The following is a 26,848-nucleotide window of genomic DNA, read 5'->3' on the forward strand; positions in this document are numbered from 1 at the left end:
GCCAAGACCCCACAGTTGTACTGTTCATTTGGGTGAAGCTATAAATCAGCAGCAGAATCACATAAAGCAATTAAAAAAATTAAGGGCTTTTGAACTTGGTGAAACTGGGTTCAGCTACTGTGGCAGCACAGCATTCAGTAAACTTGCTTTGCTAAAGGAAAATCACAGTGAGTGTGTGCACAAGAAAACTGCTTTAATTTCAAAAAATTGTATTTGGACGTAGTCTTTTAAAAAGCATCTCAACTGGAATAACTTTAAAATAATTAACATGCAGCTGATAATGTGACAAGCTGCTTTTAAAGAGTCATATAAGGGAAAAAGGCTCCCATCTGAGTCATGAAGCCTGTTAAATCTACAAGTGGTATTAATAAACTGAGAGAAGTGCACTCTGTTGTGTCTTGACTTGGCCCTTTCCCTTTGGCCATCTCAACTGGGTAAGCACTGCAGTGATGGGTTGGGTCATGTCCCAGGTCTCAGAGTCCTCCTGGACCATGTGACCCCCAGACCAGCTCTAGGGAGAGGGGAGGGCAGCCAGGCTGCTGCTGCTGGGGACTGGCCAGCACTCCACTCACAGCAAAAATAACTGCAGTTTCTAAGGACTGAACACTTAGGAAGCTGATGGTCTTCTTGAGCTGCCAAAGTACTGGAGCGAGGTGTTTTTCCTTTAACAAAGCTCTTACTGCAGCATAGGAATGACACGGTTTGCATATGGAACCTGGAGCAATGAGGGAACAAAGCGCCTATACAGCTGCACAGAAGCACTAAAGTCAGACAGCAGGGAGTTGCTTGAACAGGAAAGATTAAATACCTACCCTAGCCTTAAAACAGGAGCAGCATTAAGTGAGCTCAGAGGAGAGCAGGAGAGGCCTCAGAGCCCGAAGGAGTCACTCCTGTCTCTAGAACACTTGTCTCCTTCTCAGTTACCATTCAGGTCTTACGGTAATGGGGGGAGAGGTTATGCTAATGGCGATCTTGAATGTCAGTGACTGATGGGACAGCAGAGTAGGGAAGGATGCTGCATGGCAATGAGACAGCCTGGGCCGGGGCTCCCGCTGGGCTTGGGGCAGGGACTGGGATGTTGCAGTGCCATCGGCGTTTGTAACCCCACCACTGCCTGCCCTGCACTGGGTAAGGATGGGCCAAACCCACAAAACTGCTCTGATCTTCCTGGGGGCAGCTGGGAGCTGCTGCCTTGTACCTCCTGGGTCCTACAGCACCTGCCTTCAGCATTTTCCTTGGATTTAAGAAGTGACAGTCCCCCAATGATACAGCACAGCAGAATGAGCACAGGAAGGCTATTAGAACAAAACCAGAAACATGTCTGTGCTGGGAAACAGGACTGCGGCTTGAGAAGGGTGATGTCTGCAGTGCTGGTGTGACAGAAGAGAAGCACATTGAGGAAACATCCCAAAAGCTATTGGTGCTCAAGTGTCACAATCCTGGCAGAGCCAGGCTGCTGGGAAAGAACCTTGCAGAAGCAGCAATCAGCAAAGATGGGATTTTCCCAGCTTCTGACTGCTGGATCCTCATTTTTATCCTGCTTTTTCTCCCTAGCCAAGCCTACTTTGTCTCTTCCCAGCTTCTCCCACCCCAGACTCACCCAGGAAGGAGGGGAAGAGAGTAGCACCCCTCTGCTTCAGAGGCACAGGGCCTCTGTGGGACCCAGGGGCTGAGACTGAATACTTTGGACACGGCTTCCTGGCAGATCCCCGACTGGCCAGGCCCTCATCTGTGTGATACAGCCATAAGCTCGTGGAAGTGCCACAAAGTCACCCCAGGCACCAGTGCTGAGACCAAAATCTGGACTTAATTTTCAGGTCTGTGAACAGCCTTTTGACATGGAAGCTGCTCCCTGCTCCATGTCCCTGTTGTGAGGCACGAGGCTGCCTGTGCCTTACTCCATCTCTGTTACAGGTGTGCTTAATCCACTTTTTAAAGCTTTCTTCCCAGCAGTTGGATGAGTTAGAATGGGGAGAGTAAGAGGGACTGGCTGGCTGCAGAATTTGTTTCAGGGCAGCATCAGCACTTCATTCCTGGCTCATGTGTTTCTTACTTGATTTCATCAGAAGGTGATTCCAGTCACTGAGTGTGTGAAAACCTCCCAGACCTTCCCCACAAGTTCCCCGTGAGGCTGAGTAGGACAGGGAGCGACTTGGCCCCCTCTCTCCTGGGCAGGGACCTGCACACAGCCCACCTTCTCCCCAAGGTGCTCAGGGAATGACATTCAAGGAAATCCTCTCTCTATTCAGAAACTTGTTTCAATCCAATCAGGTTTTACCTTTTCTGCTTGGCTGAGCTCGTCCTTATTCCTGAGCTTATCCCTGTGCTTGGAATCTGGGTCAATGCTTTCATCTTCTAAAAACTGCATGTTCATATTCAAAAGCCAAGCAGCAGTGCGGTCCAGGGCATTGGGGTTCACAGGAGAAGGGGCCTACAATGAAACAATGATACAACCATGACAAAAGAAAAACCTGTAACACAAATGGTTATGAAGCTGGAGAGAGAGTTTCCTTCCAAGCAGACCCTTTCCCACGCTGCTCAGACAGCAACGAGCCAGGCTGAGCTACCAGAGCAGCTGGGGCTGGAGCAGGAACGACTCCTGTTCTGCAGCTGGACATTATTTTGGGTCAAGCAGTGGGGTCCTGCTCGAAGTCACGTCCCTGGTGTCTGCGCAGATCCTGTCACCTCACAAGGACGTGACCTGCGAAGGCGCTGAGCTGCAGGTGAGTAGAGTGACTGGATGTGGTTTATTCACTCCATGAGCAGAGTTCTCAACTCTTCAGCTTGTTAGGAACCATCTTTGCTTCCTGTGAAGATTCCGTAAAACAAGATCTGAAAACTGAAACACTCCTTATGACCATTCAGGTACCTTATTGGAGAAGAAAAGTTTATTTTCAGCAGAGGCTACACTAAGGATGCTGAAGAGGTCTAAATGCTCAGTATCACTTACTAACAGTGATATTCCATGGTCAGTGAGCTACAGTCATGCCTGCTGCCTTTCAGTCCTGGCCTGGGCAGGGACTGCCAGTGGCATTGCCTAAATATTTTCCAACCACATACAAGGAAGTCACTCTTCAGCTATTTCTCTTCCCTCCTGCCTTGTTATAAACTGCAGTAAACAGTCAGATGAACACATGGGATCTGGATGACTTGGTCATTCAGGTTAATGACTTGGGAATTCAAGTCAACAAATCAGAAATGTCAGAGACTTTCTCCTTCATTCCAGCCTCTGGATAGAAAAACCCAGTCATTGTCAGGCAGCAGGAGATTCTGAGTCAGGAGTGGGGAGTGGTTTAATTTCCTCACTGGGGTTAGGGCCTTTCCCATGCCATCTTCCAGTCTGGTCTTCTACCTCCAGAATTATGAATCCAAAGCATCAGACTTGGCTCATGAACATTGCTCGTTACAAATCCTCGTGCTGCCAACATGCAAATAAAATGTGCAGAGTGAGGGTGGGAGAGGCATTCTGAGACTTCAGGTCTGAAGAGAGACTTCAAGAGGACCACAGGGGTGGGTGGAGGAATCTTCTGTGAAGAGAACCTGGCCAGGGCTTTCCGATGGCCACCTGGAGAATCCTTGTGTTTCTGGAAGAAACCCTGCTAGAACCATGCCTCTGCTGCTTGCAGAGCTCTGTGCCCTCTGTCCTTAACGAGTATTGACTGTGTTACACAAAGGCTGCTGCATGGCGCTGCTAATGCCAGCGCTTACGGATCGATAGCGAAATCGTGGAATAGCCCCAGATGGGAGCTGCCTTCTGTGGGCAGCACTGACCAGGCTCCATGGCTGCCCTGTGCACGGGAGGCGGACACAGCAACACCGAGTGCTGGAGAAGGGCCTGAGCTAACTCAGGGTTTGGGTGCAGTGGGCTCTTGCTGGTTGTCCAGTCTCTGCATTTGCTTTTCTTTTCTAACTCTTCCTTTAGGCACAGAGGCCCTACCGTGATAATGTTCTGTAGGGCTGGTTTTGAAGTGTAGAGTGAATAAATGCACACTATAAAAACCATTTGTTCATGCCAGAACAACCAAAGGGCCCTAGGCCTGTGACCTACTGCCTCCCGTTTTACCCCCACAGACAGTGGAATGGAATTCTGTGCAGCCCAGCACGTGGTCTCGGACTGGGATCACTTCAGAGCTCTGCGCAGCGGGAACGTTGCTCTCAGCTCCTTCCTCCCCGCTCCTGCGGGAGAGTCTCACAGAGCAAACAGGAATGTCCAGGAGCACCGTGGCCCCACTGGGACGGGAGCAGCAGCAGGGAGACTCTAGTTACAGGAGATCAGGGTCTGTTCCAAGCCTGGGAGATGGCGCGGGGTATGGCATGGGATGAGAGCCTGGGCATGGAGAGGCAAAGCAGTGACAAGATGGTAGCGCAGGACAGTGGCATGGCTGCCATTGCCCTCAAGCCTCTGCCACCTACCGCCGTCACGCTCCAGTGTGCCACGTGACGGAGGGACACCGGGAGTGGACACTGCTCTGTGTTCTGTCCCTGGAGGGCCTCTGTTTCAGGCTGAGCTGGGTGCCAGAGCCGAGCTACATCCCCACATGTGATGCCACTGTGGGGTTGGCACTGATGTGGCAGCTCAGAGCCACATCCCCTCCCATGGCAGCCATCTCCACGGGCTAACCCCACCTGGCCCCTTCAGTGCCAGGGCCTGGACAGCCCGAACTCACCTGTTTGTGCATCGTGCGCTGCTTCATCTCAGGGCTGTCGCCCTTGGAGGAGGAGGACTGCTGCCGGAGCCGCGCTCCGCTGCCAGGCCAGTCAGGTGATGAGGACATCATGCTGCCGCTGGAGGGTCGCTGGTACTGGACTGTGTTCAGCAGGGAGGGCGGGGTGCGGCCGCGGGTGACGGGCGGGGGCGGCGGGGGCGGCTGGTCGATGCGCCGCTGCGGCCCCGCGCTGTTCTGCCGCGGCATCGTGGGCTGGCCGCCCTTCTCAGTCAGCGACAGCTGCCGCCGGGCCAGCTCCCCCGGCCGGCGCGAGAAGTCCTCGCCGGCGGCGGGGCCAGCGAAGCCGTGCTTGTTGGCCGTCAGCTCCTCGCTGTTGCTGTGGGAGCTGAGCGAGCTGTGGCACTCGGAGCCGGAGTCGCCGAGGCCGCGGGGGGACAGCGGCAGCCCGGCGGCCATCTGGTACACGGGGTTCTGGAAGGACAGGGGCGCCAGCAGCTGGGGCCGGCCGGGCGCGCTCTCGCCGCTTGGCGTGGTGGGGGTCTGGCCCACCCGGCGCACGGTGGCCATGCCTGTCACACTGTTCTGAGTCCGAGTGGTCCATACGCCCTGCAACTGCCCCAGGGACGACTGACTGTCATTGAGGGAGTCGGCCGTGCCGGGCGCGTTGGCCCCACTGTCCAAAAGCCGATTGTCCTGCAAGTCCACCATGGACAAACTCTTGCTGCCATTAGACATCTGCACGTCGGGCTCATTGGCCTCTGAGTAACTGGAGCTTCGGGCAGGTGAGGGCTGGGCCCCAGCAGACCTTGTGACAAAAAACAAGTCCTTGTTTTCAGGGGTTGGAGATGGTAACCGTGTGAAATCTATCAGACTGCGGGGAAGTCAGTGCGTAAGGAAGAGGAGAGGAAAACAAAACAAAAAAGAAGAGTTGTGAATGCTGCACCGGAGCAGGAAAACGAAATCACTCAGAAATCAGGGTGGCGCAGCTGTATGGGACAGGGATGAGGACAGGGACAGGACCCAGCCCTGCCGGGAGGAGGGACAGGGGCTGGCCCAGCCAGGGACAGTGTGAGGAGTGGGGAGGGTGCTGTGGAGCCCCGGGCTGGCCTGGGAACGGGCAAGTGAAGGCAGGTGAGGGCAGTGTGTGCCCGCAGGGCACTGCCCTGTCACGAGGCTCAGGGACACACTCCTGGGGGCTGCTCTGCTCTGGGTTAGTGTGTGTCACCCTTCCTGCTCCCAAGGGCTGTATCCATGCCAGTCCCATGTCCCCTGCTCTGTACCAGGGCAGCAAGCTCCTGCGGGCACACTGGCCAGGATTTGGGCGGCACAGAACACCGTGGGGGCCGGATGCGCACCAGGCCTCCCAGGGTCAGTGAGCGCTCGCATAGCAGAGCTAAAGCCTGGCAGCCGAAGGTTATCCCCCCACTCCTGCTGCAATGCACATTCATGCAATATTGATTTCTTGGGGAGAGGAAGAGAGAGCTTTGCAGTAGCTTAATGTGAATATTCTGCTGATCAAAGATGGTGCACTGTAAGCAAGTATTTGGGGGGAAGCATATTGTCAGAGATCCTCCATAGCATTGGATTTAAATAATTGCACCTCATGCTGGGAGGCACTAGAGATGAAAGCTCTGATTAGAGCAAGTCCAGTGCCATTGCTGCCTTTCATTCCTAATTAAACTGTTAAATATTATGCAGTTTCCACTTACAAACTATTTAGCTAGCACAGTCTTTCCATTTGTGTGGGCTCCATTTCATTTTCCACAAACAGAAACTTAGAGGTCTGAAAAAGCCTCATCCTCTCCATGAATGAAGCTCCTTACTTAATAAGGCCAAAAAGCGTGTAGGTGACTGTGTCTGTGAATCACTGCTCAGCATTGGAAACTCCCAGTTTTATAAAAGCTGGACAGAGTAGACTGGAATTCATTGTGAGGCCTCTACAGCTTGGCAACTGTTCCAGAACTATCCAGGTTTGGATCTCAGTGAATTCAGCACACACCCTACGTTGTACAAAGATGGGCGAGGCCAATCCTGCACGTCTCACAGCCCTTAACAACACCACCCATCACCTCAAGGTCAGCACTAGCAGACCCCCAAGTCCACAAAGGATGAACACTTTGCTTCTGCAGCCACATCTCAACAGCTGAGACCGGTACCACCAGGTTCCTGATGTCCCAGACCACATCCCCAGTTTTGGCTCTCAACGGGCCCAGGATGGAGCCACAGACTGGCACTACCACCCACTGCTCTTTCCAGAGTCAGAGTTGAACTACATCCAGCACCAGTTCTGCGATAGGAAAGCCTGGCCAGTGGATCAGGCAACTCTGCACCCTGTTGTGCCTGTCTCTGCATGAATATTCTGAATGTCCCTGGTGTGTGGCCAGGCCCCCGTTGGTCTCTTACCCAGATAAGTCATTCTCTATGACCATTTTCTGCAGCCCCGCGGAGATGCTGTTGCCAGCACTGGGTGTGGAGGCGGCGTGATCGGCCGTGACCGACACCTGCACACAGGCCGGGTTACTGAGAGCAGCGTTGACATCCCGCAGGATCCGGGGCAGAGGCCCCAGTTTGGTGGCAGTGCCCTGGGCAGAAAAGAGAGCAGAATTACCGCCAACGTCTCATGCTTTTTGCTAGAGAACTTTGGGCTTTGCCAATTGCTGGACAGTCTCTTCAGGGAATCACATGAACAACATTTTCTCCATCATTTCCTGCCCCCAAAGCTGTCCCTGCCATCCCCTGGATACCTGCTCCAGTTGGGAAATGACTTCCCAGAGTAGTGAGTGCAACGTGGACAGTTCCCGGCCCAGGTCGATGTAGCCCTCAAAGCCAGCTGTGTTTGAGATGGTCTCAGGATTGGAAATCTCCAGGAGAAATCTCTGCATGTTAGTCCATTCATGCTCCAGGAACTGATTCATAAAGGACATGTATTCTTCTTTGCTGCCAAACCTAGTGAGAGAGCAACACGGATTTCAGGTAAATGCAGGGGAAAAAAGGCGCAGTCCACTGAAAGGGCAGGTACAACACAGCTAAGAACCTTCCTCTGGCACCTCAACCCTTCCAAGCCTTTGGGATCCCTTGACTGTGAGCAGGTACCTGGGACACCTCACTGATCATGGAACCAAAATTAACCCCAGCCTGATCCAGCTAAGCCCTCGTCAGTGTAGGATCTGTGCAGCAGAAACAAAAGTGAAAGCTGGCTAAACAAAGGAATTCTTGGTAACATAGTGTCTCACTGCTGGGTCAGGGCACAGCCTCCAGAAACAGGACCTGTCAGTGGCAATCAAGGTGCTGTCACAGCAATCACTCTCAGCTGACTGGAGCCCAGCGACGGATGGGGGCAGGAATCCTGCACTCTCCAGCAGTGCCGGCACAACCGCTCTGGGATCACCTGGGAGAGCCACCCCTGCACCTGGGCCACCCCGTCAGCCCCTCAGGCTTCCTGCCACCTCCTTCTGCCCTCCAAGCACTCCACCCTCAGTCTTCTCTCTGATTTAGAACACAACAGGGAGGGCCTCGTGGTTGGACTGTCCTGGCAGCAGTTGGTGCTGTGCCAGCGGTTCCATGGGACAGGCTCGGCCGGGTGGCATCCACAGGACAGCTCGGCTTGATCACTTCAGCTTGACTAATGTCAGCTTAGTTAAAGAGCCTTTCCTGCAAAGTGCTGGAAATCTGAAAACCCTTTAGTTAGGGATTGGTCAGGAATACAGAGAATTTCTGTCATCTAGTGTAACACACTTGTACATCTCCTGCTGGCGTCCGCAGGCGCGTCTGTGCGTTCCTGACTGCGAGTGTGAGCACTAAGCCAGTTTCCAGATCTAAGAAGCTTTAGATAGAAACTGTCCATTCATGTTTCAGAAAGCTCATCATTTTGTTATCAAAGCTCAGGATAAGTAGCTCAGAGCTACAGCCAGTGGAAAGATTTTCAGAAATCTCTCGCTTTGTTTCCATCAAACCAATGGGCTTAGTTAGAAATTGATGGTGTCCCTGTTCTCAGGCCTTCCCAGTTCAGTCAGCTGCATTTTAATAGCAGGGAAGGTCCCAGAGCTCAAAGGAGGGAGGGATGGAACAGTTCCTGAGCTGAGGACATCACTGCTGCTGGTCGGGTTCTGGTCCTACAGGAGGACATCACAGGACAAAGTCCCCGCTGCCATCCTGCTGCTTGTCCATGTAGTCAAAACAGCCTGTTTTCCTGCTCATAAAACATGTCCTGTTTTGGAAACTTGAATGATCTCCCTGACCTGACCGTGAGGGAACAAGTCCCAGAGAGATGTGGAGAAAAAGCCAACAGGAAGCAAACAGGCCCTTTTCAGTGAGGAAGGGAGTGGCCAGTGTGGGACTCCGTCCCGGCGCCATGGCTCTGCCCACGCACCTGGAGGTTCTGTCCCCTCCCCGGCCCTGCCCTGCCCATGGCATGGCTTACTTGGCAAAGTTGGCAAGGTTCTGGGTGACCTTGGCGATGAGGGTCAAAGTGCGTGCGGTGCGGTCATCGGGGTACTCCTGGAGCAGGCTGAACAGGGATGGGGACATGATGGCTGGGCACAGGAACCGCAGGAACAGGGAGGCACTGATCAGGCGCTCGCTGATGTCAGGGCGGCCTCGGTTGCTGCACTCTTGTCTCCATGAGGCAAAAACTTCTTTGAGCTCTCTTGGGAAGACACTGAAATGACAGAAGGGCAGGCATTGTCTGTCAGGGTTGGAGTGTCAGGAGTCTCAAAGCACATGGGGAAAAAGAAAAGATGCTCTGTAAAGTTGTAAGGGAAGCAGCTTCTATTAGACCTTATGCTGGATGCCAAGACCCCAGAGAACTGGGAAGATTGGGATATGAAGCAAACCGTGCACACCAGCTCATCAGGACTCAGTGGCTGTGCCATGGGGTGTTCTGAGCTGGAGGAAGCACAGCCAGCAAGGAGAGCATCTCCTGAACAATCACCAGCAGCACTGGAATCTCTGGCACAGCTAGAGCTTGGAGGGGGGGCTGTGCAAACTGTAATACTCCTGTTCAAGCACCTGGATCAAATCCCACTGTGCCTAGTACAAACACAGAGCCCCACCGGAGTTACTCCAGCCTTGTAGCTGCACAGACCTCAGCCTGCCTTTCCCGGATGCCAGAATTCCCCAGGGGCCAGCAGACACTTGCTGCAGCAGCCTTTATCACTGGAGAACGGCTGCCTGTTCCTGCCTGGCCCTCCCCAGCTCCCTGCTCCCACCTTATCCTGTTCCCAGCATGTGTTATTTATTCAGCTGGAGACTCCCACCCGGAAGCAGGCTGGCACTGGGCTGCCACTGGTCCCAATGTCCCTGGCACACAGATCCCATGGCCCTGGCCAGGAACCACTGTCCGTGTGTCACACCCGGAGCTGTTCCCCGACAGCGGGGGTACAACAGCAAGTGAGGAGGGTCAGGCTCTATTCTGGGCCATCTGACCTTCTGACACAGCGGTGACACTCCATGGAAGTGCCTGGAAACCGCCGCCATCCTGTTCAGCTTCTGCTCTGTGCTGCCTTCACACTTTTCACCCTCATGAGCTTTCACCCTGAGCTTTACAAATAACATTAACCAATGTCTTTGGCTGGATAAATTCTCCTCTGTCTCTGGCTTGATCCACACAATTGGACAAAGCCCTTTCACTTCATGGTATTTGCCCAGAAACAGGAGAATCCTTTAAGCAATTTGAGGCTTGAATGATCAGGACAGGTTGTGCAGTGACTGGAGAGCAAACCTCTGAAATGCAGCACGCACACGTTCCCGTCACAGGCTGGAGCCCGTGAAAGTTTAATTGTGTCACAGCGGATGGAATTTGGATCGTTGGCTTTATGTGACAAACGGGCCCATAATTCATTACCCAACTTCCCAGTAACGAGCTTCCACATGCTGAAATTCTGCTTACACTGAAACTTTCCAGATGTCCAAATTATGTCATAATTATAACAATTTTCGGTTATTGTGAACCTCTTTCCTCTCCCTGACTCTCTCCACAGATGAGCACACACACTCCAGTGCTCTATTTAAAGCAGGCTCGTTGGCTGTTGGGATACCTTGGCCAATCCCAACACTCATCAGCCCAATTAATCCCCAAGAACCGCTGAGCTCAAAGGACTGAGGGGGAACCACTCAGAGCAGCAGCCCAGCTGCTCCAGCCTTCCTTGGAAAGACAGGATGAGAGCAACAAACTTCCGTGCATTCCTGACTTTCCTTGGGTCATTTTTCAAGCCTATTTTTAGTGCGACCTTTTGAGTGCTGCTTTGGGTATTTTTAGGAAGACATAAATTCAAACCATTATAATCCACTGCTGACTGGAAGTGGTGAATCCCTCCTGGGAGCAGGTGAATGCCATTCCTGAGTCAGAGTTATTAATTGGCCAAGGATAAGGATACCTGTACAGAACCTGCCCTTGGTGTACCTGTGGTAGATAAAGGCAGCCTGAGCAAGCCTCTTGCTCCCTGCTCTCTCCCTGAGCAGGATCAGGAAAAGCAATTCCCTTCCTGGCTTCCAGGAGGGCACACTCAGTATCTCGGGAGATTATTTATAGTAAGTTTTCTGACCTCAACACAACAGCTGAGAGAGGAGAGAAAACAAGAAATCCTCATTATCAAGAACTTCCTTCCTCTAATACTATCCCTAGTTGATGGCTTTGCAACAAGTGTTGCTACTAAATACATTAATTAAAACTAAGCCCAGATTTTAAGTGGAAAGGCTGGAAATCCAGCAGTGAGACAAAAATGCTCCTTCTCTCATGATCAGGACCAAAGGCTCTGGGTATGTTAGGAAAAAAAAAAAAAAAAAATTCTCCAAGTAAAGAGTCCCAAATCCATCTTTTTCCTCTTTGAGGTCACCTCTGGAAGCAGCAGCTGTCACAGACCCATGGACTCCTGGCTCCCAGTCCCAGCAGGAACACCATGAGCACAGCTGTGCCCAACAACCACCTCCACAGCAGGATGCACTGCCTCACGCCAGCCCATTTGGGATATTCGGGCCTGTCCCAACCAGTTGCAAGAACCTTTACCCTGAGAACAAACAACTCGGAAATGCCTCCAGCTGCATACCAGGCCTTGGGCCAAGGAGGCAAAGGGCTCCCATCACCCAGCTCCCACCAGGGCTGGGAGAGAGAGGGGTTACTCCAAAGGAATGTGGGATGCTGAGCCAAGCAGGGAGAACAGCATCCTCCTCCCAGTTCCAGCACTCAGCAACCAGAGAACATCTGCCCAAACAAAAGCTGCCTGTGCTGGGGCAGCTCCTCGCAGGTGCCACAGCCCCTGCCTGCTGCAGGATTTCCGAGCTTTGCTGGATGTTCTTGGCGGTGGAGATCCGTCAGTCCCATCCAGACTGACTTGTTCCATGGGTGGAAGATCCAGGCCATGCATCTCTGCTCTTTATTCCAGAATTTCGTACACGTTTGGCACCAAGTACCTCTCTGAATCAGTCACCCTTGACTCCACTGCCCTGTTCCTGTATCCCAGTGACCTTTCAGCACCTCTGAAAACAAGAGTGACAGAGAATCCAGGGGGATGCTACATCCCCAGAGCGGATACTCCAAACTGTGGCAGAGCCCCGCAGCTCCCCCTCCAGAGCTCTGCCAGAGCTACGGGACAGGTGACACAGAACTCCTGAGGAGGGAGCGCCACTCCTGGGATACCCACCAGTAGGAGTTGATGATCTTGCAGAAGGCCAGCTCACAGCACATCTTCAGGTTGCCCTGATGTTCGGGGAGGTCCGAAGACGAACATTTGCTGGGATCCACCTCACAATTTTCATCTGATTCGTACAGTGCTTTGATGAACTCCCCTGTAAAACAGAGTCAGGGATGGGTTTGGAGATGTGAGAAGTGCAGCCTTCAAGCAGCTCTGTTCCTAAGCCCCCGTGCCCGAGCAGCTCCCTGGTACCCCATCACACTGGGGGAAGGTGAGAGGGATACGAGAGCACATGGTGGCCCCTGGGGCAGCTCTCCATGTCTCCGACAGGACCCAGGAGAGCCTGGCAGTTCCACAGGAGCTCACAAACAGCACAGCACAGCCAGCACCCTGCACATTCCATCCCTGTTCCCCAGCTGGCAGCACTGCCCCTGTGGCTCTGGGATATTGCATCAGGACTGTGCTGCCCAGCACCTGCCTGACCCCTTTGCACCAGTTCCAGAGACGCTCCCTCGGGCTAATCCACGAGGAAGGATGCTGGAAAGCCCTGTAATTATTGGTGGCATGGCCTGCTACTGCAGCCTGTGCCCTGGTGCTGACAAACCACTGTGATTCACAAGAGAAACAGGTAATTAAAGGAAAGAAACAATTTAGTTGGTTTATTTTGAGCTGAACATCACACAAAATGAAATTAAAATATTTCCCTGAGTTTCCCTGAGCTCCTCTTCGCTGCCTGGCTGCTCCTCACCTTTGCAGAGGCTCACACTGGGCTGCTCCACCAGCTTCTGCTCTTGGGCCACTTTTCACCCCAGGGTACCCAGGCACAGCCCCTGCACTCAGGGTGGGGCGGGGGTCAGTCCTTCATCCCAGCAGTGACTGGGGAGATCGGGAACAGGGTAACAGGGATGAGGAGGCGGCGTTTAGCGTGGGTGACATTCTGGGAGAAAGGTTTGCTTTGGTTTTCTTCTAATTCCAGTTGGTTTGTTCCTAATTCCTGACTGTCTTGGATTTTCCCATCCTGTTTTTTCCCCACTCCGATCTGCATTCCTTCCCTGTTGCCAAAACAAATTTTAATTATATACTGGAGAGCCTCTCCAGTGTATTTTCAGCTCTGCCAGGGAGCTCTGGAGCTGTTCTCCTTGCCTGCAGGTGATGCCTGCTGTTCTTACCTGGCCCCATCACCTTCTCCATGGTTCCAAGGACAGTGCCACGCTGCCCTGGGGCACCTTGTGACACACCGGTGATTCATCTCACTGGGAAAAGTTCGCTCAGAACCAGCACCCTACAGTGAGCAGGAACCCCAGGCTCTTCCTGCATGAGATGGAACTGGCCTGGCAGCACTGAGCCCCCAAAAGGTAATATTGCAAAATTCTCTGATATCATTAATCTCTTGACTTTTGAGAATTTTTGAGAGCAATCTACTTACAGATTTGCCTTCAACCAGAAAGCATTACAAGGCAGAAATAAATAATACTCCCTTTGCTATTCTTGTGGGCTCTCTGCCTGAATTTGCTCAATTATTTCCTCAAGGTTTTCATCATCATTATTATTCTCTTAATAAAGTATTTATGCTTCTTTCTTCCTTGCTAAAATTACACAAATCCACTAGCAGGAACCCAACATACTGAAAAATTAACACCTCAGTAGAAACTCTGCTCATCCTGCCCTGGGATGTGGATCCAATGGAAGCTCACAGAGCTTCCAAGGCAGCCTCTCTCCATACTCGTGCGGTGCTCCCTGCATGCAGCAATTCCTTCCTGACCTGCCCAGAAGCAGAAGCTTCTAATTATTTTCATTTGCATCAAGAGAAATATTTTTTGAGCCATAGACAGAGCCAGCACTTTGGAAAAAAAAAAAAAAAACCACCAGGGGGGTTCCCAGTGCTGGATGATCGGGGAGGCAGCGCATCACTGCGACTTGGGAGATCTCATCTGACTCGGGAGCGCTGCAGGAGCCGGGCAGCGTCCCTGGTGGGGGTGCAGGGGGGGAGATTCAATCAGCCCGTGACAGCCAGCGCTGAGACAGAAGCCCTGGCAGGCAGCAGAATGCCTTCAAACATCCGCTCGTTATCTGCTCTGAAAGCAGATTAAGGCGCCAGCTCTGCGGTCACCTTCACCTGGCAGCAGGGAGCTGCCCACTGTGGCCATGGCCACGACCAGGCTTGGACCTGCTGCCAGGGAAACCCTCCAGCAGGAAAGCGCTGGGGCCTCTGATGGCCATCAGGGCTCAGGTGATGTCCCCACCGTGCAGCTTGGAGAACGTCTCTGGGCGAGACCTGCCAACGCTCTGTACGTACCTAAGGCATCTTGTAAGTATTTCTGCCCCACCAGCTTCAGGTATTCTTCAATTGCTTTGGTGGCCAGTGTGTTCTCCCTGAAAATGAGATGCTCATTCTCACCACAGCGATCAACTTCAGACATCATCAGGTCAGTCAAGAAATCCTGGAAAGCAAAGCCCATGGTGGGTCACCACGCACTGACACTGGTTCCGCAGCGCTGCAGCTCCCCAGCCCCGAGAGGTCCCACCTCCGTCAGACACCCGAGGGACTGGAGGTGCTGCAGGTGATCCTGTGTGAACGCACTGCCTCACCACCTGCCCAAACTGCCGCAGAGACGAGGAGAAATAAACCTCTGGAGAGCCTCAACTTTTGCACCCCAGCAGTGACTCAGACCCGCATCTGCCTCTCCATCAGTGCTGCTTTTTGGCTGGTCTCTTGTCAGCCTCACATTTCGTGGGCGAAACCTTTTCTCCCCTGTTAAACATGGCTGCGTTTGGTGTCCAACTGCACTGGCTGCAAACCAGGGCCCTGCTCCGATGTCATGAGCTGTGTCTACAGTTAATGGCTGAGAATCAAGCCTCTGGTATGCACTGAGATGCTCGGATTTCCAATTTCCTCCCTATTCATGGAGATAAACAGCGCTGTGACAGCACCCATTTGGGGCACATTTTTGGTCTAATGTGCACACAACCAAATCCATGGGACGTGATAATCCCCTGTGCTGCAGAACAATGGAAGGGGTGAGCAGGAGCAGCTCCTGACAGCTGCCCCTGCATCAGTCTGGGCTCAGCTGCAAATTCCAGAGGAAAAACAGCGTTCTAGAGCGAGCTCCAGGTCTGCTTCAGCCACAGCATTCGCTGAGCAGAGGGTCTGGTCAGGAGGTCCTGTGCACGCTGCTGATGCCAAGCATGCTGCAGGGCTGATCCAGGAGGAATGCCAGGCACCTGCTGATGCTGATACACGTTCTCTGCACTGCTATGGGACAGAGCAGCTCTGCTTGGCTCCTCCTCGCTGCGCCAGGTGCTGAGGTGTCACCACGCGCCTGAGTGACAATGGAAAGAGGCTGCTGGCACTGTGCAAATCACCCACGTTAACCCCTCTGACTGCCTCCCATGCAGGAGACAGAAATGTTGACACACACGTTCATTCACCTCCACAACCAACGGCACCTTTTAAAACTCATTTCCATTAAAACAAAATAATCTGCTTAGTAGTAACCTTCCGCTAAGAAATTCTTCGTTTCCCTTGATGGTCACAGCCCATTCCTGGCAGAGGCAGCAGGAGCACCCCAGGCTGCCACACAGTGCCCCAGGTCCTGTCCCTGATGTCCCCAAGCAGAGCAAAGCTGCCATGGTCCAGCCTGCTCCAACCCACACGGGGGAGAAGGGACATCAGGTCCCACTCCCTGCTGGTGGCTGGATGGGAGATTTGCACCAGAGGCAACTTGCATTTTTCACATGGACATCTCTACATTGAAAGTTTAATCAAGGTTCAACAAACAGCTTTCCCTGAACCCAAGAGACCCAAATAATTTAATCCACAGACCCTCCATCACTGTGCTCCTGTCCCAAGCAAAGGCAAACCCTGGGGCAGGCAGGTACATGCCTGTGCGAGAGCACAGCAGGAGAGGAGATGACATCCCTGCAGTACCCATCAATCGACTGCTCCCACCTTCCCACAACACTGTGACTGGGACCAACACACTGCCTTGACCTTCCCCCAAAACCCTCCAAAAAAGCCAGAGGAGGAGCTTTGAGCTAAAAGAAAAAAAAAAGTCACTTCCATTATTTCTTTAGCCACAAGATGCCCTTCCTCAGATCCTGCTACGTCTGCAATGCTCCGGCAGCTGCAGAGGCAAAAATCCCTCCTGGAAGCAAAGCACGCGCCTCCCTCTGCTATTTTCTCTCATTTTGCCCTTTTTATCAGCCAAGCTGGAATGAAACTTTAAACCCTGCTCAAATCCCGTTAGCTGCTATCTGGGTAACTCTATCACCTTTATCTTCCTGGGGCTCTCCCAGGGTACGTTTCAATTCCAAGCCACCGCTCAGGCTGACACAAGGTGCTGATTCTTAATTAGCAGCCGCTGACCTTGGCTTTGCTTGATTCTCTTTCCTGTCACTTTCCCAACATACTAATTATCTCAGGAACACCGAGTTTTACAGCACCTCTTAGCCAAGTGTTTGCTTTTCCCCATCTTGTCAGCTGAGCACTGGCTGCTGAGTCCTGGAAACCCAGGGCCAAGTGGAGCCAGAGTTAAATGTGAATTTGGGTGATCTGAGCTGATCTACAGAATTCACTAGAATTTAAAATGAGACAAAATTCCATGTCAGGACTCAACACAAAGCCAGAAAAGATCCCCTGGAAATCTCTGCTGATGTTATTATTCCCTATGGAGCATCTGCAGCTCAGCAGCTGGGAAAAGGACCCCTTGTCTCCAAAGTGGGAAGGAAAGCTGCTGAAGTCCCAGAGAGCTTCATTCATTATGGCAGAGCACCCAAAGCCAGGGAGTAACACGGCAGAACTTGGCCTTGCAACTGAGCTGGGAAAGAGGGGAGAGCCCTTTCAGCATCCCATGGGTCAGGATTGTCCCTGTCCCTGCAGATCTGGGCTGCAGAGTCATCCAGCCAGGCTGTAGGACCTGGCCCTGGGATGTGTCGGGGGTCAAAATTCCCCCAGCCAGCATCCTTGGGCGAGTTCCTCTGCAGGGACCACTCTGGGCAGCTCTGCGAGTTGCGGGAAAGGCGCCTCGGCCGTGGGTCAGTTCCCATGACATCCTGCCGCTTCTGTCCCAGGGCTATGGGCCAGACCTTCAGTTCTTCCCTTCCCTCCACACAGAAAAGCCACATTGGCTCTGGATCACACTTCTGCTATCTCTGCCTTAAGTACTCCAGCAGCCAGCACTCGGAAGACACAAATGGAATGCAAATACTTGTGGAATCCCTCCGGGGGCCTCACTCACCCACATACAAGGTCCTGAATAAAATGCAATAACTAAAGCCAATAAAACTCCCTGTTTCTGAGCAGCAGAGATCAGCAGGGGGTTGTTTTCAGTTAGGGCCCCTGGCAATGGAAGAAAATAAGATGCTTTATTTCATTACCTCGGAGTCGAGAGGGGAAGGAGAAGGTCTACAGTCAAAATTAGGGGCTGTGGCAGTGTTCTCCAGGCTTGTTCCCATGTTTATTTTAAGGCTTTTTGCTTCAGACTGGACGGATCTGAACCTGTGCGACCCATCGCTGCACATATGCTGATAAAGAAGAGCACTTCATAAATAAGTAAATTCAGAGCATGACAGCACAAGGCTGCACTGGTCTCCAGCACTTTGCACATAAGCCAGCCTCTGCTATTCCAAGGCAGCTCCTCCCCTGCTCCAGGAATGCACGCAGGAGACGGCAGCCCCCGTCCCAAGGGGCTCCAAGTGCCAGTCCCTGTGCCTGGGAGGCAGAAGGGTGAAGCCAGCTGGGTGCCTGGCAGGCCTGTGGTGGGAGCAGGAGGCTTCTGAGGGAGCCAACAAGCAACACAAATCTTGTAGGATTTGTCCTGTCCAAATCCAGGAAGGATTCTGCACTTTGCCATCCCAGGAAGGTCCTCCCACCCCAGCCTCTCTGGGATGTGTCCAGAGCTGGAGCACGTGGGGTGCCAGGGAGCTGAGGAGACCCACGGCCCCGCACTCCCCGTGGCGGTCACGCACCCTCTGGGCTGGAGCTGATCATTGCTGATATCGTAACTGACTGATGGGCAGATTGACCTTGAAATAATAAGGTTCTCCAAATCACAAGCCTGATTAATAGGATTGACTTAACCTTAAGAGGATTGAATTGATAAAGGTAATAAGATTATTGCTTATTTCAAAGACTAGCTCGAGTCCAGCTGGGCCTTTATGCAAAGGAGAAAAATACCAGTGGTCGGTAGGGCTGTAGGTTTCAGGTGGAGGAGTGCTGGGACACACCCACAGGGGAGGGAAATGTGGCACAGGAGGGTGCAGAGTAGGGAAAGGAGAGTGGGAGAGAGGCAGCAGCAGGGTCCTGGACAGATGGTGTGAAACCAAGGACCCCAGCCCCAAGTTCTCAACCCTTTCATCACACAGTTCCTCTGAGGATCTGCTCCAGTCACTTCTCTGCCAGAAAATACAGTGATGTTCTCTCCTTCAAACCCTGGAACTCATCCTTGGCACTTCTGGCCTTTTCTAATTCTCCTTGGGAAAAGGTGGTGAAGTGGCAATGTGAGGGTTAACTCTGTGCCCATCACCTTGCTCAGGGAAATAAAACCTGAGGGATACAACACTAACACGATGAGTGACCCTCACATCCCTGTCCCTGCCTGAGCAGAGCAGTCACTTTTCCACAGCCCTGTGTGGACTCTGCAGGTCCCAGAGCCCTGACCCAGCACCAGCTCTGACACTGGAACGTGGGGTTCCAGCAGATCCACATGGGGGGAACAGCTACATCTGCTCAGCTGAGGCACATCCTCGCAGCACAAACAAACAGGGACACATGTTTATTCCTCACTCCATTCCCTACACCATAAATATTTATTTCCAGTGAGCAGCTGATTAGCTAGAGCTTTGTCTAATGCTGGGTTTGATCTACCAGCTCTCTGGACAAGAGAGGTTTTTTATATATTTATGGTCATGAACTGAGCTCTGGGAGCTCTCAGACAGCCTCAAAACAAATCTAAGCATGGGAAAAAATCTGGAAACATCAAAAGTCCTTTGGGAAGGATGCAGCCACCTATCCACAACCACATCACAGGGGCCACACCAAGCCCTGTACGGCAGGACTGAGCACTCCTGGTAACACCAACCCTGGCAGCAGAACTGCTTTATGACTTTGTGTCTTTTGTCTGTGGGCTGCAAAACACATGAAAGCAATCGGGCATCTCCACATCCTTACAGGGAACAAACACTTCATCAGTGCTCTCACTAGGAAGGTGGAAGCAGGTAACAAGTGAAGGACTGAGCTGAGAGCCCACATCTGTTTCAACCACCAAATATCCCCCTTTCAGCCCTTCTTGCCATAAAAAGAGACAGGGAACATCCTGTGTACTGAGAGCTGATGGAGCACTGGATGTGTCAGATTTTCCAGTGGGCTGGGGCAGCTCCCTCCTCCCCGAGTGCCTGCACACAGAACTTTATCAAAACCCTCTTCCCCTCCTCTCCACCCACTGTCTTGGCAGCTGCTCAGGGCTTTTCAGGCGTGCCCCATGCACACCAACCCAGCGCTGCGGGGATCAAGTTCTTCCCTTTCCCACACAGAGATCGAGGGAAGCATGGACTTTGACTCCAGAGGGGACTCTGCTTTCATACTCCACCTTTTAATCTATTGTGATACAGCTGCGCAGCCCAGGAAGAAGCTGAGATTTAGGGAAAAAATTCAGCTACAGCCCTTGTTCCCCTTCCGCCTGCAGCCCCAGGCGTCCTGCCCCCAGCAGGAGGGACTCTGGGTTTTAGCAGCTCCAGGTAGCCACACCCCGCTGGCAGGGGACAGCTTGGTGTGGGGTGTCTGTGGGTAAGGATGGCCCTGCATCCACCGGCGGGGCTGCACAGGGACACACACTGGTGGCCGGGACCTGGCTGTGTCTGCCACGTGGCACCATCGCACCTCCCCTGTGGCATCTCTCCTGCCCCGGAGCTCCGGGCAGACACACGGACCGATCGTGGCCTCATTTAAGGGATTACTCCTTATTTACAGCAAATCGCTGCAGGAAAACAGGGCCCGAAACAGCACAACAGCAATTAGCTGCTAACGAGTCTTCGCAGATAATCTACTGGACACTTGTTTCACAGTCCGACCATAATTGCTGCTTTAGCTCAGCTACAGCGGCCAAGAGCCACAAGACCCCCTTTATCAGCAGACTGAATCAGTGGCTGCCGATAGCCACGTCTGCAGGGCGGGGGGGGGGCTCTGAAGGGCTCACTGGGAGGGCTCACCGGTGATGCACAAGGATGAGGAACCCACCTCTAGCCTGGGCAAGCTTCTGTGAGTCATGAGAGGACAGAGACCTGGAGAAGGGGGTCCCTGCCCTGCTGTCCCCGCACTCGGTGCCCAGGGTCAGGGTGGTGGGGCAGCCACGGGGAGCTCTCCTGAGGGGCAGTGGGGTGCACCCACGTCCCCCAAGCAGGGCTGAGAGGGTGCTTTCTTCTCTCATTCATTATTTTTCTACCTTAGTGCTGCTTTTCTCTCTCCCTGCTTGTCCAGTCCAGGATGCACCACCTGGTTCCCATGCTCCAGTAACTCCGGTTGCTCTGACAGCTCCCCAAACCCTGTGCTAATGCTGATGGCAGATGACAGGCAGGGAAAGCAGAAGCTCCATTTTAGGGGAAAAGTCATCAAGTCTGTTTACTGTTTGCTATGTCCCCTGTGTAGAGCCTCTGGGATCTCAAGCACTGATGCAGACACGTCTGGAAACACACTTGCTCTCTCTGGAGCCTCTCCAGTACTGAGAGGCAGAGGAAAAAGGCTGGGGCAGTGACAGCCACTCTCAGCCATGCCCACACATGATCTGTGGTGATTAAGACTGGGATGACACTTGAAGCCTTTTGCACCAGAACTGTGTAAGCCATGGACAGGGTCTTTCATGGCAATGTTACTCCCACAAAGCCCTGGCATTGGAGCTGCTGGAGCCTCAGCAAGGGGCAGCAGAGCCCCTGGTGCCAGCACAAGGCAGGGCTGTGCCCAGGAACCACATGCTGACAGCTCTGGAGCCCTGGCACAAGGATTGAGGAGAGACACCAGCCACAGCTCCTTGTGGAACCCACAGCGTTACTCCACGTAGGACCATGGTCCTTCCCCGCGCTCCTGGGATCAGGAGGCCTTAACGGAGCTGTTTTCTCTGCTGCTACAACAGCAGGCCCCCGGCTCCCAATCCTCTCTCAGTGAGCTTTGCCTGCCTTGAACTAGATCAGGAGGCCAAGCCACTTCTCTGTCTGACAGATGGTAACTAAACCTAATCCACGAGCCCAGCCATGGGCCCCGGCAGCAGCGGCAGCTGCCAAAGAAGCAGAGCCCTGTGATTCCCCCTCAGGTGAGGAGCTCATGTCTCCTCAGCACTGCAAAAGCTTTGGACATCTTGCCCTTCCCCAGTTCTCCCCTGCAGAGTGCAGGAAGATGGTAACAGAGAAAAACAGTGATGCTTTAACTCCTGCAGCCCTGCCGCAGGCACTGCCCACCGTGGCTGTGCCAGGCCACCAGGCATGGAGGATGCTCTGCAGCGGGGGTCACTCCCTGCCCTCTGTGCTGGGGACCTCAGCAAGGAAGGGCATTCCAGCTCTGCCCACCCTGCCTGCTCCCTCACGGATCACAACCTGAAGTAACTCCCACTCTGCCTCCTCCTGGCCTTCTTCTTCCCCAGACAGGGGATTCCCAACCAGGAAGGAGGCTCAAAGTGGTCCACAAAGGCTGAACTTCCACCATGTGCAAGTCAGTGGCATCAACCTCCAATGAGCACTGCCATGGGAGCTCCCCTAGACCCCCTTCCAAAAGCAGTAGGACAGACCCTGAAGACCAAGAGCTGATCCAGAGACATGTGTGCCTGCAGACACTTTGCTCTGGAATTTTGGAGAGGCTGCTTGCTCCCATTCAGCTCCCACTGTGCAGGGCACTCAGTGCAGAGGGAGCAGAGCACAGATCCTGCTGGGTTCCCCAGGAATACCCAGCACACACAGGCTGCTCAGCTCAGGCCAGCACTGCTTACATTCCATCCTGGAAAACTGCCTTCTTGCTTACTTTCACAACTGTGCCTGTTTATAGTACAGAGAGAGCCTGACCCCTGAGCCTCCAGAAGGAGAAAAGTGAAGGAAAGTGGCTCAGTTGGTGTCTTGTGGTCCCACCAACCTCTCTGCTAATTAAGCAACTTGTGCTGTGTGTGCTACCAACTTGTTTGCAATCAAAGAAAAACAAAGCACATTAATGATGGCCCAACGGATGAGGAGTTTTCCCAACCCAGCCCCAGAGTCTGCTTCCAATAGTGTCTGGTGGGACACTACTGATGGCAGAGGGTCCTACCTTCGCCTTGCCCGTGCTCTGCAGGATGTGCACCAGCGCCGACGCCATCTCCTCCTTGTTCTTCACGCTCAGCGAGGGCTCCAGCACCGAGCACAGCACCATGTAATTGTTGGTGATGTACTCAGCAAACTCCTTGTACATCTCCATGGGAAGGATGCTCATGCTCTGGTAGCGGGACTTGATGCGGATCATGGGCCCTGGGGACTTGCCCTTGCTGGGGTTGGGGCTCACCACTGGGTACCATTTCTCCACGAACTGCCGGCCCGTCACCGAGCTCACGGGGATGTTCACCTGCCCGATGAAGTTGGTCTTGTCCTTCTTCTTCTTCTTGTCAGTCTCTTTGTATAAGTGCACAGTAATGTTTTTGAGTGATGGGAGGTTATTAAATTCAAAGTGCTCCCCCCAAAAGACATTATCAGTTTTCAATTTACAGGTAGTTCGTGCATAAAGAACGTCATCCAGGCATAATTCACACAAGTACTTTTTCTTAGCTGGCAGGTCCTTGGCTTCAATAATCCATAACTTTAACATATTCTCTACCCTTCTGCTGTTGTCCTGAAAAAAAGATGCAAAGAAAAAAAGGTCAATAAAAAACCCCCACAAAGCCAAGCACAACAAAATGGGAGATATGAATTAATTATTTCGGATGTGCTAAATGAGCAGAGGCTTAATTACACTTTATTTTAAGGAAATACTGGCTCTCAAGAATTTGCATAATAACACTACTTATGTTAATTTTCCAAAATATCATCGTGCTCTCCATGTCTGTTGGTGCCAATTAATATAAGGAACAAGGGAGATAAAACCCCTCCAAATCATAAATGCACCATTTCCCATTCCCTGCCAAGAGGGTCTCCGAAGAATCTGAAAGAACCTCACTGGTCCTGAATGGTTCCCACAAAGCAGAAGCTGTTACAGATATCTCATAGCCTCCTCCTTTTCCAGTAGAGCTGCTCTACAGCAGCACTGAGTTCATATTTACTGTAACACAGCAACACAGAGGGACCTGAACACACACCCAGGGATCACCTCATCCACGTGGGAATGCCACCACCTATGGCAAGGAAATAACTGTAAAACCTCACCCTATTTTAGGGCAGAAGTCCAGAGCACCCAAGTTAAACACTGAGAGGAATCATGAGGGAGAGAGTCCCATGGGAGAATGATGACAATTCAGAGAGGCAAATCTGCCTTGGATATTTTTTAAACAATAACAGAGCCAAGAATACTGTGGATCTTTCAGAACTCCCTCGTGATGCTGACCTCATCCTGGAAGAACATCCAGGGGCATTTGCTGCAGGAGTGGCTCCAAAGATAAAGCACTGGCAGCTGCACCACTGCTGGGATTCTGCAAAACCTGTTTTGTTTGGAAACCCCTCACTGAAACAGCAGCCACGGCTTACTCTGCTCAGCCCAGGAGTCTGGACAGGAATATTTCTGCTGGAAGTCCACAATGGGGTACTGTAGGTTCAGGAAGTACACACAGGAACTGCACAAGAACACTGAATTCCTGACAGAAATACCAAGTCAGATACTGTGAGTTTATTGTCTATGAACTCAAACAAAGATGGAAAGTCAGCCATCAGTTACTGCAGGTTTTGAGATGATGGAAACCCTTCCAAATGGATTTCCACTCACCGCTGCACCTTGAAGGCATCGTGAAATGCCCAGCCCCAACTCTCATTCCCCGGAGTTCTCTCACGCTAAGTGTGACCACACAAACCTTACACAGCTCTCTCATGTCAGGACTACCAGGAAAAGCCCTTGGAAAGCACTGGAGCCACTGAACTACACTAGAGGAACACGCTGCTAGAGGCAGAAGGCCACCTCTCCCCTCTACTGCTCACACCCTGATATTGAAGGAAATCCTTCACCCTGACATTTGGCACTGTGCTGGGAAGAACAAATTCTGAGACTGAGGGCCCCTTTAGAGCCCACCAGGCCTGGACTGAATTTGTGTGCACAGCCAGGAGGAGTTCACAGGATCCCATCATTTGTGTCTTGTCTGACCAGCAGAAAAAGACTTGGTTGAGCCCATCAGCTGTGGAATCCTGCATTAATCCTGACCAATCTTTGCAGCCAACTCCAGCACAGCAGGGAAGAAGCAGCTGTACGTTTATTTTAGGATGTACTTAGTCTTAGTGGGCCATAAAAATGCATATTGGGCATCCCTGTGTTCTAGTGAAGAGAAGGAGTTGTTCCTGTTAATCCCAGGAGACGATTTTGCACCTCAGCTGGCTGGAGAAGGGAAAGCTACATTCCACTGCTGCCTCTGGAAAATGGACATCTGAGCTCCTGCATCACTAGAGCAGACTCTGTGTCAGGAGCCGACACATGAACTCTTCAGACTATTCAGTCTTGTGACTTTGCTGGCAGCTACCTGACATCTGTCCCATGGCTTTTGGGAGGTGAAAGTCCTATGGAAGTGGCAAATACCATCAGTAACAGCAACACTAAAGATTCTTCAGGTCTGACCAATTCTTAGCAAGAGCTGAAGCAGCATGTGCTGAGAAAAGAGGGGAAGGAATAATTGGCGCTTGTCTGTAAATATAATTGTGGAAGAAAGCAGTATGGAAAAAGGCTGACCCAGAGTGCCACTTACTCACTCCAATGACAATACGTCCCCTGCTGCTCCCATGCACTGGGATATAAAATGTAATAACGAGGAACTGAACTAGAGCAGAGGCAATTCCTCACAGCCACTACCTTGTTGGGGTGCACGGCACGCCGCAGGTTCTCCATCCATTTATCTCGCTCTGCTGCCGAACGACACGAGAAGCACTTACTTCCTGATGAAGTTGTCACCTACAGGGAAAGGAACAGGATTATGTCTTGACCAGCACACTGCAGAGTGTGGTCTGGGGGGAGAGGGGGACTTAGGGAAGATGCTAGTGGATTTTATTTTTTTTTTAAAGTAAACAGCTTTACCCAAGCATGAAGCAACAGCCCCTAAGGCTGGCAGAAAAACAGGACAACTCTGTATGTCACAGAAATAATCATAGAAGCAAATTCCAATTACTTCTTCTCTTCCACACCAGAAAACACTAGATAATGGGCCCCATGCATGTGATGCTTTAAACCACCAAGTTCCACAACTGAGAGAGTGCAAATCCTTAGATGAACTAAAGATAAATTGGAACTCTGAGTGGTTACTTGGCATTCCTCCAGGCTCAGCCCAAAGCCTGTGACAGTAACAACCCATTCCTTGTTTCCAGCAGAACATCAGGCTCAGAAAGGCTTCCCACCTTCCCCCTTTGTGTCCTGCTGCTTCTGGAGCCCTTGCTGTGAAGAACAAGGGGACAGGTCTGTACACCCCAGTCCTGGCCATGGTACAGCTCATAGCAGCTCACGGCCCAGCCAGGGGCACTCCCAGCTCACAGCAGCCATCCCCAGCTGGGGAGAACCAGGGGGGCTTCCCAACCTGGGCACGGCTGGGAAGTGCTGCTGAGCCCTCCTCTCACCTCTCATGCATCCAGGATCATCCCAAGGGATTTTCTGCAGCGTATGTGTGACTTTGGCCATTGGGAGTTCATAGCCAGGGTTTAAAAAGCACACTCACAGCAGGGACATTTTCAGAGGTGCAAGTGCCTCTTATTCCTCATCGCCTTCCTGCTATCCCAAGGAAACTCAGCCCTGCTGAGCCCATGGAAGCACCACTGCCTGGCAGCCCAGAATGACAGGCACCAAATTTTCTTCCTATGTCCCCATGCCAAACTTCCTTGGCATCAAAGCCAATAGCTCCCTGCACCTTCTCCTCACACACAGATACTCCCCAAGCTGCCCTCCCCTCCACACCTGCTAGTCCTGACCACCAGGAATGTGGCTCCAGCTCTCTGCCCTTTGCATTTGCTTTTGTCCAGCAATATTCTCCCTGTACAGCTCTGCTGGGAGGCTGAATGGACCTGGTACTTTAAATAACTCCCTTCTGAGCTTCATTTCCGCCAGTCTCAACCTGCAGAGTTATTTGTGAGTGCTTTATCATCTCCCAGTGTTTGTGTTTACACACTGTGCACTGGGTTATCAGCTTCTGGGAGACACAATCTCCTTTAATTTCATGTATCTCCCAGAAGCCCAACCTGTTCTTACAGAAGAGCTGGCACTCGCTAAGATTTGTCATTAGCGAACCTCAGTGATAAGTTGAACACATCCCTTCCTTTGAACATAGACCAGGGCAGAATGAGAAGAGGCCTGTTCTGTCTTTATATAAAAACGCAAAGAATCTTCCAACCCTTGATATTCCAGAGGCTTTCCCCTTCAGACAGACACTCTCCCTG

The 26,848-nt window shown here is 52.2% G+C and overlaps 1 protein-coding gene across 14 annotated transcripts in view; it reads right to left on the bottom strand.

Moving 5' to 3' along the window:
- Positions 1 to 26,848, bottom strand: part of LOC125336553 (DAB2 interacting protein) — a 164,028-nt gene that overhangs the window by 8,360 nt on the left and 128,820 nt on the right. For 12 of the 14 annotated variants that reach the window (XM_048325124.1, XM_048325125.1, XM_048325126.1 and 9 more), the window contains 9 exons: positions 25,281 to 25,379; positions 22,575 to 23,129; positions 14,592 to 14,736; positions 12,305 to 12,449; positions 9,088 to 9,324; positions 7,412 to 7,613; positions 7,071 to 7,249; positions 4,668 to 5,538; positions 2,279 to 2,431 (listed from right to left, as the gene is read on the bottom strand). In XM_048325124.1, coding sequence (XP_048181081.1) covers positions 2,279 to 2,431; positions 4,668 to 5,538; positions 7,071 to 7,249; positions 7,412 to 7,613; positions 9,088 to 9,324; positions 12,305 to 12,449; positions 14,592 to 14,736; positions 22,575 to 23,129; positions 25,281 to 25,379 — 2,586 coding nt within the window. The remainder of the gene's footprint in view (positions 1 to 2,278; positions 2,432 to 4,667; positions 5,539 to 7,070; positions 7,250 to 7,411; positions 7,614 to 9,087; positions 9,325 to 12,304; positions 12,450 to 14,591; positions 14,737 to 22,574; positions 23,130 to 25,280; positions 25,380 to 26,848) is intronic. The other 2 variants (XM_048325120.1, XM_048325122.1) reach the window with 2 other exon arrangements.

This window comes from Corvus hawaiiensis, chromosome 21 (assembly GCF_020740725.1).
Source record: "Corvus hawaiiensis isolate bCorHaw1 chromosome 21, bCorHaw1.pri.cur, whole genome shotgun sequence".
Taxonomy (NCBI): Eukaryota; Metazoa; Chordata; class Aves; order Passeriformes; family Corvidae; genus Corvus; species Corvus hawaiiensis.